The sequence below is a fragment of the Diabrotica undecimpunctata genome, chromosome 6 (genome assembly GCF_040954645.1).
Source record: "Diabrotica undecimpunctata isolate CICGRU chromosome 6, icDiaUnde3, whole genome shotgun sequence".
NCBI classification, from domain to species: Eukaryota; Metazoa; Arthropoda; class Insecta; order Coleoptera; family Chrysomelidae; genus Diabrotica; species Diabrotica undecimpunctata.
This window is the reverse complement of record NC_092808.1, coordinates 6,845,604-6,861,026: the sequence shown is the minus strand read 5'-3', so window position 1 is coordinate 6,861,026 and position 15,423 is coordinate 6,845,604. Positions and strand designations below refer to the sequence as shown.

The 15,423-nt window shown below is 33.7% G+C and overlaps 1 protein-coding gene across 1 annotated transcript in view; it reads right to left on the bottom strand.

Annotated features, from left to right (window-relative positions):
• The window catches only part of LOC140443447 (uncharacterized), a 58,105-nt gene extending 44,970 nt beyond the window's left edge, over nt 1-13,135 (bottom strand). The window contains exons 1-5 of the mRNA XM_072534710.1: nt 12,853-13,135; nt 2,869-2,962; nt 1,007-1,119; nt 687-919; nt 257-425 (exon numbers count right to left, since the gene is read on the bottom strand). Of these exons, the coding sequence (XP_072390811.1) occupies nt 257-425; nt 687-919; nt 1,007-1,119; nt 2,869-2,962; nt 12,853-13,112 (869 nt within the window). The 5' untranslated portion in view covers nt 13,113-13,135. The remainder of the gene's footprint in view (nt 1-256; nt 426-686; nt 920-1,006; nt 1,120-2,868; nt 2,963-12,852) is intronic.
• Between the last annotated feature and the right edge of the window lie 2,288 nt (nt 13,136-15,423).

The window sequence follows — 15,423 nt, the reverse complement described above, 5'->3', positions numbered from 1 at the left end:
TGATCACACGACATTTAGATTTAAATCAAAATATTTTACAGAAACCATTCCTTAATTTCTATATCCGTTGAACCGTATCCATCGAGCCGAATCTCAAATAAAAACTGAGTTTGCCATCTCTGCATATTTTATATTAAAATGGAGTTATACTAGCCAAATTTCACACAATAGTAATAATAACTAATAAATTCAAACAGAAATTGTCCTATTTTGTTTTGGTTAATCCTGATTAATACTAAATTAAATGTTTACTCACCTAGTTGAAAATTCAAAATTTGCATAAAATTGCTTTAGTCTTCTAGATGGAAGATACTTCCAGTATGGAGGCATAAGTTCTAAATAGTGAATTTGCTCGAATATCTTCAAAACTGAAAGGACGAATTGGTAGAGTTCCGATGTTTTATCTACATGCGTTTCAAGAGCTCCTAAAAATGCAAATATATTGCGATGAAGACTATACTTTCATATAATTAAACACACACATATAAACACACACGCATATATTTACAGGAATTATTTACATCCTCCAGACACTACTAAACTGATCAGTAACCAATGGGTTACTTCAGTACAGACACTACTACGTTGAATAAATCAACTTGATCAACTTGTACCATTAAATCTTGCTGAGTATCGGAATAAGAAACTAAAAACAAAAATCAGAAGAGGAAGCAATATTACCGTACCTACTTGTCTGTTTAAAGCAATAACTGACACAGAATCCAATGCCCATTTGAACAAATCTTTCTCGAAATCAGCAGGCGTTTGATTGGTCCCTGCACTTTGCATGCGGTATTTGGTAAGTTTTATGAGATCCTTAGCTACTTTATCAATTCTTGTAGTGTACTGTTGAATTGTATTGGGTTGCATTAATATTGGATTTACAATAGTTCTTAACTTATACCAATCTTCACCTTGCCTAAAAATAATAAACAGTTTTAAATCTTTGAAACTTTAAAAATGCACATATGAACATAAAAAATATTGTTTTATAAAATAAACTTACGACAAAGCCAGTCCAATGTTCCCTTTAAACATGTCTTTTCTTAGCTTGGTTCGATGGTAGAAAATGTAGTCAAAAATAAGCCGGGAAGGAAAAGGTCCGGTGTTACGGAACAGCTGTAAAAGAATAATGCTTTAAGGAAATAAATTCATAAATGAAAGTTGAGTTTTAAGGGTAATTATATTATAAATAATATATATAATCTATATATATTCTATGCAGTGTTGGTAGGTAGAAATAATTAAAATTTCTGCCTGGCTTTTATCGCAAATATTGGAAAACTAGCAGAATCCGGCCATTTTTTGTTGCAACTTGGAATATTCCTGTAAATTCTTGATCGCTAGAAGCCATCCACGAATCCATAACATGTTTTCTACGGAAAACAATTAATGGAGGATCTTCTTATCCATCTGCATTACGCCATTAAAATAGTTATGTTTTTTTCCCGGGCACTGCTGTTACTCGATGAGTAGGAAATGCGATCTGTACTACCACTTTGATCTTACTCGGATCCAGAGAAAAACTGGTTTCATGAAGATTCCATATTTGGCTAGAACTTAGATTTTCAGAAACACGTTTAAGAAATTTAAAATATTCATTGATGGAGAAAGGATCAATACTTTTTTTCTTGCTTCATATCTTGATCGATACTTCTTTTCAAGGAAAGTTAATGAGTTTTTTTGAACCGATTGAATAAATCATCTGCAGGAACGCCATCACGACATGGTGTGTTTTGATTAACATACTTTCCGATAAACTGAAGAACCTCCTTTTTGGATAGTCCAAAACCCCATTGGGCCATTTTTCTAATTCCGTCTGCAATACCTTTTTTAACATCTGAAGAAAGTATGGTGGGTCTTCCTTGTGTTTGACTTTTCACTCTGATGCCGATTTCATGAGTAAAAAGTGTTGCTTTGGGTATGGAATATACCTTTTCTCCTCTATATAAGCTAAGTCTTCCTCTTTTGACCTCTTCTACAGCCATCATTAAAGTATCAACTAAATACAATAGCTTTTGCCCTTTATTTACGTAATTGCGAACCATTTTGAAGCATAACAGTAATCTGAAAAGGACTAAATCATTAGAAACAAATTGTACAGCCTACAATTTGATTCTCATGATCTACTTAAAGGTAGAGTAGATACTGTTTATTAAGTACTTACTCAATACTAATTTATAAGTTAATAAGTATCAAACCAAACAATATACCAAATTATGTAGTAAAGAGAGAAGAGAGAAGAGATAATATCGAAAATATTTGAAGTAGATAGAGCTCACTTTATCCACGTTACTTTTAAATTTGGTATTGGAAAGCGATATTAATAAATCAGCATAAAACCGACCAGCTCTACTTACAATAATGAATATTAATGCTTCATTTTACTAATTTAGCAATAATGCTAAAGATCATCTTTTATATGAAACATTTTAAAATTATTAAATATGATATAAATTTGAAGAATATTTTACAACTCTAATATCGATATCGACAATGAAGCGGAAACTATGGTGTTTACTGAGCCTTAGCGGTCACTACAAGACGATAAAGAAGGGAATTTGTAGATGACAAAGAAGTTAATAAATCAAAAAAAGGGAAAACCAAAAAATGGTGAAAAAGTACTGAAAGAAGGTATGAAATAGACAAATTTATTAATTATAACGTTTTTTTTAATAATGGTCATATACAAGCTAATACTAGTACTAATTTAAGAAAAACCAGGAGCGGCATAAAATCTGCTGAAAATTGATCAAGAAATGAAGAAGTAACTGAAAATCTACATTCACCCAAATGTTACAGTCTTCAAACAACATTGGAAATACAATGTAAATATAAGAATCATAAAAAGTACGATGATCTACTTACATCCGCCATGTCATCTGGATTATACAGAAATACCTTTTCTCTGCGTCCCCATATTCCTCCTAAATGTACTACATCCCCATATCGTTCTTGAAACCTAAAATAATATTATTATATTTTAATTTTAAATTATACAGTTTTTTTTGCAATTTTGATTAAACATTTAACTTTTTGTAACAAAAGTTTTTATCTATATATATATATATATATATATATATATATATATATATATATAACGAGTTTATTACAGCTGCCGCTGTTTCTCGCCAGCTAGCTTCCAACGCTTGCGATCTTTCCAGTCATCTACTTGTAGACCCCTATCTTCCATTGCACCTTTTACTTCTTGTCTCCACGATCTTCTTGGTCTTTCCTTTTTCCTGCGGTTGGTGGGGATCCACTGTAACATTCTCTTTGGCCATCGTTGATCATTCATCCTTTCTACATGGCCATACCATTTCAGCCTTTTGCATTCTATAGTTTCCAGGACGTCAATGTCTATGCCCATACGCTCTCTGATTTCAGTATTCCTTACTCTATCTCTTCTAGTGAGTTGGCAACGTCTTCTCCAATAATTCATTTCCATAGCTATTATTTTGGATGCGTCATTTTTATTTATTACCCAAAGCTCTGAACCATATGTAGCAATGCTTTCTATGATACTTTTGTATATCCTAATTTTTGTGTTTCGGGTGATGTGGTTATTCCAAAGTATACTATTCAGTTGACGTATTGCTGAATTTCCTTGACCAATTCTAGAGCTATTTCTTTTGTATTCCGACCATCGTTTGTAATGTTTACACTGAGATATTTATAGCTATCAGTATTTTGAATTTGTTTGCTTCCTAGTTCTAAGTGCTTTCCTTCACCTCCCACTACTACGTACTCTGTTTTTGATGGATTAATTGATAAGCCCCACTTAGTATATTCTTCATCTATTTTTCGTAACATGTAGTGGATATTATCTTGATCTTCTGCAAGTATTACTTGGTCATCAGCAAAATGCAAGCTGTACAGTGTATGGTCTCCAATTTTAACACCCATAGGTTCACATTTTCTTTTCCAAATATCCAAAACCCCCTCCAAATAAATCTTAAAGAGTGTAGGTGCAATGCAGCAGCCTTGGCGAAGTCCTTTGGTCACTTTTATCTTTTTTGTCACTTTTTGTCCAATCTTTATTACACTCGTCATATCATCGTACAACTCCCTTACAGCATTAATGTAAATCGGTGGAATATTCTTGTCTTCTAGCGCCTGGCATAGCTTGGCTAATGGGACACTGTCATACGCTTTTTGAAGATCAATAAATACCATGTGTGTCTCCATATTATGTTCCAAACGCTTTTCTATTGTTTGTTTTAGGCAGAACACATTGTCTATACAAGAACGACCAGTGCGAAAGCCACTCTGATCTTCAGCGTCTTCCCAGCAATCTTCAATTCGGCTTTTAATTATCTTCCCATAGACTCTACAGATTGAGTTAGTTACACTAAGCCCTCGGTAGTTCTTACAATATTTTCTGTTGCCTTTATTTTTGTATAGATTGCTGATATATGTAGTTTTCCATTCTGGGGGTAGCTCTTCTCCTCTCAAGAATAAATTAAAAGTATAAGCCAATAGCTGAAATAGTTTGTCAGGGCCATATTTAATCAGTTCAATGGGTACTCCCCCCGGTCCTGGAGCCTTTCCATTTTTCATAGCGTTGGCGTGTTTTTTAATTTCTTCTGGTGTTATTTCAGTTTCTTCGCGGTAGGAAATATCATATTTTTGGTAGCCAATATCTTGGAATTCTGTTCGATCTTCTGTCAGCATTTCTTCATAATATTCGACCCATAATTCTGGGGCTATTAGAGTTAACCTACTGCATTCTTTTCTATCTGTTCTACTACCTCTAATTGTTTTCCAGGCTTCTTTACTTCTTGCTGTACCCATAAAATTTTCTACGTTATCGCTTAGTTATCGATTAGTTTTTATCTATCATTGATTAATATTGTTTGTTCAAACATGTATAAATTTATTTTTTAGTTGTGTATCTTTCTATACCTATATTCATTTTATATCTAAAAAAATTAACAGAGTTTATAAAAGGAGTTCCACCGAAAAGCGTATATAAAAAAATTGCATAAAAAAGACATTACTTGCCTTGAAAAAGTCGGGATACGTCCCGTAGCCTTCTTATATTACATTAAACCAAGACAAAAACAATCAACACCCAACAATAGAGCCAGAAACATCGGCCACCAATTCACGGTTGCTAACTCTACCTTTGAAGTGGTGGACAAATTCACATAGGCTCCCTGATCACCAAGGAGAACGTCATGACGGAAGAAATCAAGCGAAGAATAATCCTAGCAAATAAATGCTATTTTGGACTGAGTAGACATATGAGAAATAGAAACTTAAGCCAAAAAACAAAAATAACCATATACAAAACCCTTATACAACCAGTGTTGACATATGGATCGGACACATGGACCATTTCCAAGGCAGATGAAAACCTCCTGCTTATATTTGAATGAAGGATCCTGAGAAGAATATTCGGTGGCATCTGTGAAAATGATGTTTGGAGAAGGAGGTACAACTACGAGATATATCACAGATATAAACATATATTTGGTGGTAAAGACGTAGTATCTGTTATAAAAATAGAAAGACTAAGATGGGCAGGATATCTGGCAAGATCACAGCAGAACAACTCTCCTAGAAGAATCCTTATGTTACAACCTGTGGGAAGTAGAAGTAGGGGTAGGTCAAAACTCAGATGGAGGGATGGTGTAGATGAGGATGATAGAAAAATAGGCGCAGCAAACTGGCAACAGTTGGCATTGGATAGAACTGACTGGCGTAATAGACTTGGGAAGGTCGAGGCTCTTTTATAGGGCTGTAGCACCAATGATGAAGACAAAAACAAAAAAAAATTCAGAAATTAAAAGAAATATGTTGCATGATATTCGAATATTTGAAAGAAATTCATTCAAAAGCTTAAAAAAAACTGGTCCATATTTCTTTACGCTTTTGTGACTATTTATTATTATTCACATCGTGTCGATAAACACGAAAACAGGGGAACTTGTTTACTTTACTAGTATCGTTGTTGAAAGTAAAATAATTATTTGTAAACTTCGTCTGCAGGTGCATGTTTTCCTAAGTTGTCTCGTTCTAAAGCGTGTTTCTTCTTCTTGTTCAAGTGCCATCTCCGCGGCGGAGGTCGGCAATCATCACAGCTATTTGGACTTTTTAGACGGCTGCTCTGAAAAGAACATCCCTATGCTCCTCTTTCCTTGGATCTTTCCCTGTATAATGGAAGGTGTATTTCTCTCCACGTGTAATATGTCCGAGATATTCCAATTTTCCTGTTTTAATTGCATTTAAAATTTCTATTTCTTTATTCATCCTTCTCAGATCCTCTTTGTTTGTGACGTGTTCTGTCCACGATATCTTCAGAATTCTTCTATACACCCACAGCTCGAATGATTCCAGTTTTTTCACTGATATCGCATTCAAGGTCCAAGATTCCATTCCATAAAACAAAGCCGAAAAAATATAGCACCTCGCTAACCTAACTTTTATATCCAATTTTAAATCCCTTGTACATAGCACTCTTCTCATTGTGTTGAAATTTGCTCTAGCCTTTTCTATTCCGATTTTGATCTCCTGAATGTAATCAATTGTGGAGTTAATCTTTGTTTCCAGATATGCATATTTGTCCACTAGTTCAACGTTGGTTCCGTTTATTAGAAGATTCTCGTTATTTCTTTGAGTTTTCGATATTCTTATAAATTTCGTCTTCTTGACGTTTATTGTTAGACCGTAATCTTTTCCATACTCCGCTATTCTGGTCACCAGTCTCTAAGGATCGGAATATTTTCGGCTAAGATCACAGTGTCGTCCGCATATCTAATGTTGTTAATAAGAACTCCATTTAACTTTATTCCAGCTGTTTCACCCTCAAGAGCGTTTTTCAGGATCTATTCGGAGTAGGCATTAAAAAGAATTGGCGACAATACGCATCCCTCTCTCATTCCACATCTAATTTAAATTTCTTCTGACAGCTGTTCGTTAACACGTACTTTTGCTCGATGTTTATAGTATAAATTTGATATGATCCTGAGCTTGTTGTAATCAATCTTCTTTGATTTCAGGACATTCATTAATTGTTTATGTCGTACTTTATCGAATGCTTTATTATAGTCAATAAAACATGCGTATATATCTTGATTGACGTCCAGGCATCTTTGTATCAATATATTAAGCGAAAAAAAGAGCTTCACGCGTTCCTAGGCCTTTGTGAAAACCAAATTGTGTATCATTAACTTCTATGTCCAGTTTGTGATATATTCGGTTATGGATGACTTTTAGTAGCAACTTTAGCACATGAGACATCAAGCTAATGATGCGGTAGTCTCTGCATTCTCTTGCGTTTTTTTTTTGGGGAAATAAATAAAAATCGACGTTAACCACTCTTTGGGTAATACGCCTAAACTATAAATTTGGTTCAAGAGTGTCACTAAAACATCAATGTGCTTCTCATCTAGAATTTTTAGGATTTCTATGGGAAGCATGTCAGGTCCAGAGCTTTTCCCACTCTTCATTGTTTTAATGCGTGTAATATTTCTTCTTTTGTAATATATGAACCTATTTCTTCTGACGTAAGTTCTATGTGTTCCAGATCTCCTCTTTCTTCATCGAACAATTCGTCGATATATTCTGCCCATCTTTGTACTTTCTCGTCCGTATGTGTTATAGTAGTCCCGTGTCTATCCAGAATTGCATGAGTGGGATTTTATTTTCTTAGTCCTGCCAGTTCCTTAACTTTCTTGTGTAGGTTAAACAGATCATATTTATTTTGAAGGTCTTCGATCTCTTTGCATTTATCTTCAAAGTATTTTTCTTTTGCCTGCTTTATCATCTTCCTGATCTCGTGGTTTATCTCTCTGTATTTATTGTTGTCTTTGTTTTCAAATTGTTTCCGTTGTTTTATCATATTGAGTATCTCGTCATTCATCCATTCTTCTTTTTTCCTTGCGAAAGTCTTTAGTATTTCTATACAGGGTTCCAGTAGACAATGTTTTATTCGATCTCAGTACTCGTCAATATCATTGGTGTTTGTGTTCAATTTGCTGCAGTTCACATGCAGTTCATGTTGGAGGCATTTTTTTACTTTAGGCTCTTCAAGTTTTCTTGTGTCTATTGTAGGGATTCTTTGATGCCTTTTAATATTTTTAAGGGTGAGTGTAATCTTGGCGATAAGTGGATTGTGATCTGAGCGTGTTTAAAATAGCTTAATTCTTTAATACTCTTCCAGTTTAAATCATGTTTTTCTATTAATTTTTTAACATCAACTGCTTTTTCTTGTTTTACTTGTAAAGTAAATCTCCTTTTAAAGCACGTGGTCTAAGAGATTTATTTATTAAGAGCGGTTTTAACATCCTATCTCCTGATGTATTGCTACAAAGCATGCAATAATGTTATTCGATCTTTACTTGCTTTATGTCCACTTGTAGATTTTTCATCCTTGCAATGTTAGTGCGGTTAGGCATTTTTTTCCAATACAGTCCCGTTTCATCAGCGTTAAATACCTGATCGACACAATAGTCCCATTCCCAATATTTTGGCTGCTGCTTTATCTGCTGTACCTCACGCTCTCCTGTAATCTTGATATTATGAAATGCATTTTTTTTATAAAATAGATTAGCCATCCTTTACTAGCTGAACATTTTTTACTCGCTTGGGCAGTGGCAGTTGGTGGCTGTTTCATTAACTCATAAAACTGAAGAGCCTTTTCCTGGATTGAATAACCACAGAAATTACAGGAATTCTTCTTTGAATTAGTTCCTTAATCCAAATTGTGATGGCTCTTTCTGTTCTGTCTAATAATACATCCCTTGAGTAAGTTGTCTTAATGCCCTATAGTCAGATAATTTTTTTCCACTGTTGTATATATGATATGAATTACAAAATAATATGGCAAAGAAAAATCATTTGACATTTATATTTTTGTAACAGTTAATTTTTCTCGAGAAATTTGATCGCCTTATTGATTTGGTTAACTCATTAAATTTGGAAATCCGTGAAAAGTTTACAAGATGTTACGTGTGGTCTGTACTTTTGTATGGATGTGAAACGGACTTTAAACGCCGATATCATGAATAAAATCGAGGCGTTTGAGATGTGGTTGTATCGAAGGATACTAAAAATTCCATGGACTAACAGAACTAGAAACGAAGAAGTTCTTCGAAGAATGGGACATCAACGAACTCTATTAAATATTATTAAAAGGCGTAAACTAGAATATCTTGGACATATAATCAGAGGACCAAGATATGAGTTCCTTCGGCTAATTCTCAACGGTAAAATCGAAGGAAAGAAATGGATAGGACGGAAGAAACTCTCTTGGTTAAGGAATTTGCGGCAGTGGACAGGTTTGACAGCGGACCAATTGCTACACGTAGCGCAAGACCGAGATCAGTATAAAAATATTATAAGCATGGTAGTCGCCGACGTTCCGTAGGGATATGGCACTCTAAGAAGAAGATTGATTTGGTCTTTGCTGCTTTATTGATTAATTTATGTAATTATATAAAAATTTTATTATGTAATATTTAAAAAGTTTCCAGTAATTTTATAAAAAGATTATTTTTTTGACAGAAATCCCTATGACGTATCGTTTTCGGATAATTGATTTGGAATTTTCATGTATTATACAAAAAAATCACTTCTAATTAGGAAATAGTATTAGTAGGATTTATACGATTATTTTAGTTAATGTTGATAGTTAATTGTTGATTATATCACTAGCATTTATGTTTTTATTGACTAAAAAATTCATTTTTAATTGAGGAAGATTGTTAGGTATTGCTATTTTGGGTTTTTAATTAATATATTTTGGAAATCACAAATTGGACATACCAATACAATTTATTAAGAGACTTCCCATAGAAGCAAAAGACTTTCTATTCCCAATTTTTAATATTATTTGATCACAAAAATCATTTCCAAAAATCTGGAAAAAGACATTGTTCTATTATTAAACCAAATTAAGATAAATTACAACCAGATTTAGATCGTCCTATATCATTAACATGTTCTTCATGTAAACTTATGGAAAAAATAGTCAACAAAAGATTAATGTGGAACCTAGAACATATTGATCAACTTACCATCGAACAAGCTGGCTTTAGACCAGGCAGATCTTCAAACGACAACATTATAGATCTAAAACATGCTATTCACGAAACTTTTAAAAATAATCAAAAATGTATGGCAATTTACTTTGACATAACTAAAGCATTCGATACAGTATGGAAACACCGTATATTGAATATTCTAAAAAAATGGGATATCAAGGAAGTATTTTGGCCTACATTACAGAAATAATTTTTTAACTCAAAGAACATTCACATTTCAAAACAGGTTTTGAAATAGAAGGCGATCCAGTAAGTGAAAAGTAAAAGCGGTGAAGAGTTTAAAAACTAGTAAACTTGGGGTCCAAGACAATGATATACAGAGGCAAAGAAGGAGATATAGTAACTCAACAGAGTGGAATACTACAAAGATGGACAGAATTCTTTAAAGAAAAGTTTGAAACAAACGAAGAGCCACTATATGATGGAATTATACTGGATCAAATGGATACCAGAGAAACAACCCCCCCTTAAGTAGCTGAAATGCAAGAAGCAGTTACCAGACTGAAAAACAACAAGTCACCTGGATTAGACAACATTAGCTCAGAATTATTAAAGGACGGCGAAGACTTCCTATTGAATGCGATACACGAGCTTATTGTGAACATATGGAATAATAAACAACTGCCACAAGACTGGAATACCGAAGTAATTATCCCACTTCATAAAAAGGGAGATCCAGCTTGAATACAAAAACTACCGGGCAATAATGCTACTAACTGTGGCATATAAAATACTGTCAAATATTGTGTATGACCGATTGATACCATATGCGGAACACATAGTTGGGAGATATCAATGTGGTTTCTGCAGGCAGAAGTCCACAATAGTTCATATCTTCGTCTTGAGTCAAATCTTGGAAAAGACTACTGAATTTAATATAGACACACATCATCTTTTCATTGATTTTAAGAGTGCCTATGATAGCATCCATCGAGAATTTCTGATCCATGCACTGAAAGAGTTTAATATTCCAACTCAACTCATTGAGTATTATATATTAATTATAATTAATCATAATATATTATATATTAATAAATTGTATTTATAAATACATATTAAATTTAGATTAATAGCTTTAAAAACTAATTATTGTTGTGTATTGTGATTGTGCTATGCCAAAACAACTAAATAGTCTGTAGAAAGCTGATAAGCTTTCATATAAGATAGATTATTTTGAACAAGAAATAATGGCGGGACGTTTTTACTATTAATGCTCTAAATAGAGGTAAGTTTAAAATTTAATATATATATTTTTTGTATTAAAATGTTTTCTTATGTAATTTAGTGTGTTGCAGTAGTCTTAAAACTAAGTGTATTTACTGTTATATAATAGTTGACATTTTAAAAATTCCTCACTTACTAACTATTCTGATGTTTTGGCAACGCTGTGGGGTTCTGACGTCGTAAATCTCGAATGACGTGCACGCATTTTTATATGAAAAATACTATAGTAAAAGAAACACTTAAAGTACAAAGCAAAATTCGAATTTAAAATGCACTAACAGATACAGTCCATGTGAGAACGGGCCTGCGACAGGGAGATGCCCTATCCTGTATTCTATTCAACATCACATTAGACAAAATAATTAGAGAGTCAAAAGTCAACACCAGAGGAACAATAATAACAAAAAGTGTACAAATCTTGGCATTTGCAGATGATGTTGATATCATAGCTAGAAGCGAAAGAGAGATGATAGAAGCATTTAATGCGATAGAAAGAGCGGCACAAAACAGTGGCCTAAACATTAACGAAATAAAAACCAAATACATGAGGGCCAGCAAATCGACAGACCAAAGAAACCTACAGAATCTGACAATAGGAGACTATAACATCAAAAGCGTGAAAAATTTTACATATCTAGGTTCACTAGTTACTGCAGAAAACAATGTCAAAGAAACAAGTGAAGAAGTTAAGAGAAGAATACATATCGCTAATAAAACATATAATGGACTAATTAAACATCTAAGATCTAACAACATCACAAGAAAAACCAAATGCAAAATATACAAGACGCTGATAAAACCGGTCCTTGTATATGGATCAGAGACATGGACACTGTCGAAAAGCGATGAGAACCTATAAGGTACGTTTGAACGAAAAATCCTTAGACACATATATCAGGGGGTGAAAGAAAATGACATATGGCGAATAAGATATAATTTTGAACTAAACACAGCACACAATGAACCCGAGGTCATAACATCCATAAAGATCTTGGAGACTAAAACACCAAAACATATAATGAGGCAAACACCAGTAGGGACAAGGTCAAAGAGAAGACCCAAACTTAGATACATGGAACAAGTGGAACAAGATCTGAAAACACTTAAGATTACCAACTGGAAAAACAAAGCAAGGAACAGAACAGAATGGCGGAAAATCCTAGAACAAGCCAGGACCCAGAAAGGGTTGTCGAGCTACTGATGATGATTAAACTTGGGGTCCACAGGGAATATCGGCAGAATTGAATAAAAATGTAACATTCGCATCTTAACAAAAGTCTTTGGGGCATTTATAAATGACGGGAGAATAGAAACTAGCGTGTATTCCATTCTTCCAAAAAAAGGAGATAACAGAAATACTGAAAATAACAGAGAAATTTCAGTAACTGATGACAATGAAATTAACTCCAGGATTATACAAACAAACAGAGCAACACGAAGTTTTAATAATATTTTACGGACAGGAACTATGAAGTAATCAGATATCAAAAAAAAAAAGAAAATTTAACATGTGGTTATAATCAAGACCAGTGTATTATGTGTACAAGTAAATAGTTAATATAAAAAATATTGTACCTACATTAATAACATCTTGGCTGTGTTTATGTTATAAAGTTCGGCTCCGGGAAAAAACCTCCACATATTTCCGAGCACAGGCAAAGGTTTTGGTCCAGGCATACTCTCGAACGGTTTCGCGTTTTCCCATCCCACTGGATTCGTATCGTCATTGTGCGAGGCAACCAAATTTTTATAATAATTTTCTCGATTAGTCACTGTGGAATATTTGGCAGTTTCTACAAATGTTGTAAAGTTCAACCGAAGCGCTCGTTTCGACAACATGATGGTTTGTGGTAAAATAATGATATGCCACGCCGTGGGAAAAATAGTTGTGTTTGGTGTAGATTTTTAAATACATCAAAGTCTTTTTTAACAACAATTTAATATGGTAATTATGTAATTAGGCTGGTGTAGGAATTCCTTTGATATCTGAACCTTAATAATGGTATCGTAATCTCAGAAAATTAATAACAATAAAAGTTTGGCTGGTATCATTTATATAATAAAACATTTTTATGGAATAATTTAATATATTATTCCATAAAATTAGTGTTTACTGTGGCGTATACCATGCGTAAACCAAACTGACACACTTAGAGTAATCGTAGAATAGTTACAGGAATTCAACTTTCTCCTCTTCAAATGCTTTTTGGACTTTAAAAGAGCCTTCGACACTTTCACTGCTTCGATGACGTCATTTTCTATAACGAGTGATCGTAGAATGTGTGGTTGCGTGCTTATTTTCATATACTTCGTTTTGTTGGTGTTTATTATTAAACCCATTTTTGTAGCTGATTCTTTTAACTCTGAAACTAGCCTGGTATTTTCCTACTATTTGTTTTGCATATTGAATCATAAAGAAAATCGTAATTTTGTTTTATTGTTCACCCTGTGTACAAATTTTTGTCAATAATTTCAGTTAAACTTAATTTAAAAACTACAATATATTGTTTATACGAAAATGGTTGCGTTTCGATTTAATTTGAGTCTCTTACCACTCCCTAACACGTGTTTCTGTGTCTACCCGTCATCAGAGAGAGTTTGTAAGAAGACTCAAACCAAATCAAAACGCACCGACTACTCTGGCAATTATAGAAAAAATAATTACCAGAGTATGCTACTAGAGACATCTAACTTCATATATTGTTTACTTTAATATATAAAATAAATAATTGTTTATGCATTACTTCTTTATATACATAGTATTGATTTCATAGGGATTTCGAGATAAAAATGACCATAACTTGTTAAATACTCTGTATTTTCTCTACATAAGTTCTTTGGATATCCGATCTTCTTCTTATGGTGCCTATCCGTTACGGATGTTGGACACTAACATGGCTATTCTGACTTTGTTGTTTGCTGCCCTGAAAAGTCCTGTAGTGGTTAAGTTAAACCATTTTCGCAAATTATGCAGCCAGGATATTCTTCTTCGTCCTGGACCTCTTTTCCCATGCACTTTACCTTGATGTATGGTCCGAAGTAGGTCATATCGTTGTTCATTGCGCATTATATGGCCCAGGTATTCTAGTTTGCGACGTTTTATGGTTATGACAAGTTCGCGCTCTTTAGCCATTCTATGTAGTACTTCTTCGTTGGTAACTCTGTCTATCCAGGAAATCCTCAACATGCGTCTACAGCACCACATCTCAAATGCTTCGAGTCTCTTCAGTGATGCTTCAGTTAAGGTCCACGAGTCCACGCCATATAATAGAACGGAGAATACGTAGCATTTTAGTAAATGAACTTTTATTTCCAATTTTATATCGTGGCTATTAAAGATTTTTTTCATTTTGACGAAAGCTGATCTTGCCTTCTCGATCCTTATCTTAATTTCCGTCGATTGGTCCCACTGTTCATTTAAGTTTACACCCAGATAACAAAAGTTGGTGATTTGTATTATAGGTTGTTGGTTAACTAGTAATTGACCAGGTGGTATCCTATTTTTGCTTATAACCATGTATTTGGTTTTTTTGATGTTAAAATCGAGTCCAAACCTGCTACTTACTTCTGCCACCCTGGAGACAAGTGTCTGCAGACCTTCAAGACTGTCTGCAAAAATGACAGTATCATTAGCGTATCTTATGTTGTTCAATCGTTCTCCGTTTATAAGTATTCCCTCGTCTATGTTCGTTAGCGCTATATCTGATACCATAATGAAATTATCGACCGATGTGGCACTAAAAACTCACCCTGTACATCAAAGAACGTTGGTCTCGAAATAAAGATCAACAAAACCAGAGAAATGTGATTTGGCTTGTTTAAATTTTATTCTAGACGCTTCTCGTTTTAAAATAAAATACAATATCGGATTTTTACAAATATCAGTTCGACTATTGTATTATAGTCCTACAAAAAGAGTTATTAGTAAAATATTTTAAGTTAAATTTTAATATCTATACTATGGAAGAGGTTTCTGAAGCAGCATATATTAAATATGGCGTTTTACTAAATAGCCGTCACAGTAAACAGGTGGAAGAGCCCATTTACGCCACGGGGAGCGTCCTTTTTACAACATGTAAATTTTATCAATTTATTTTATCAAAAATAAACAATACAATTCTTCTTCTTCTTTTTCACTAGCTTTACAACT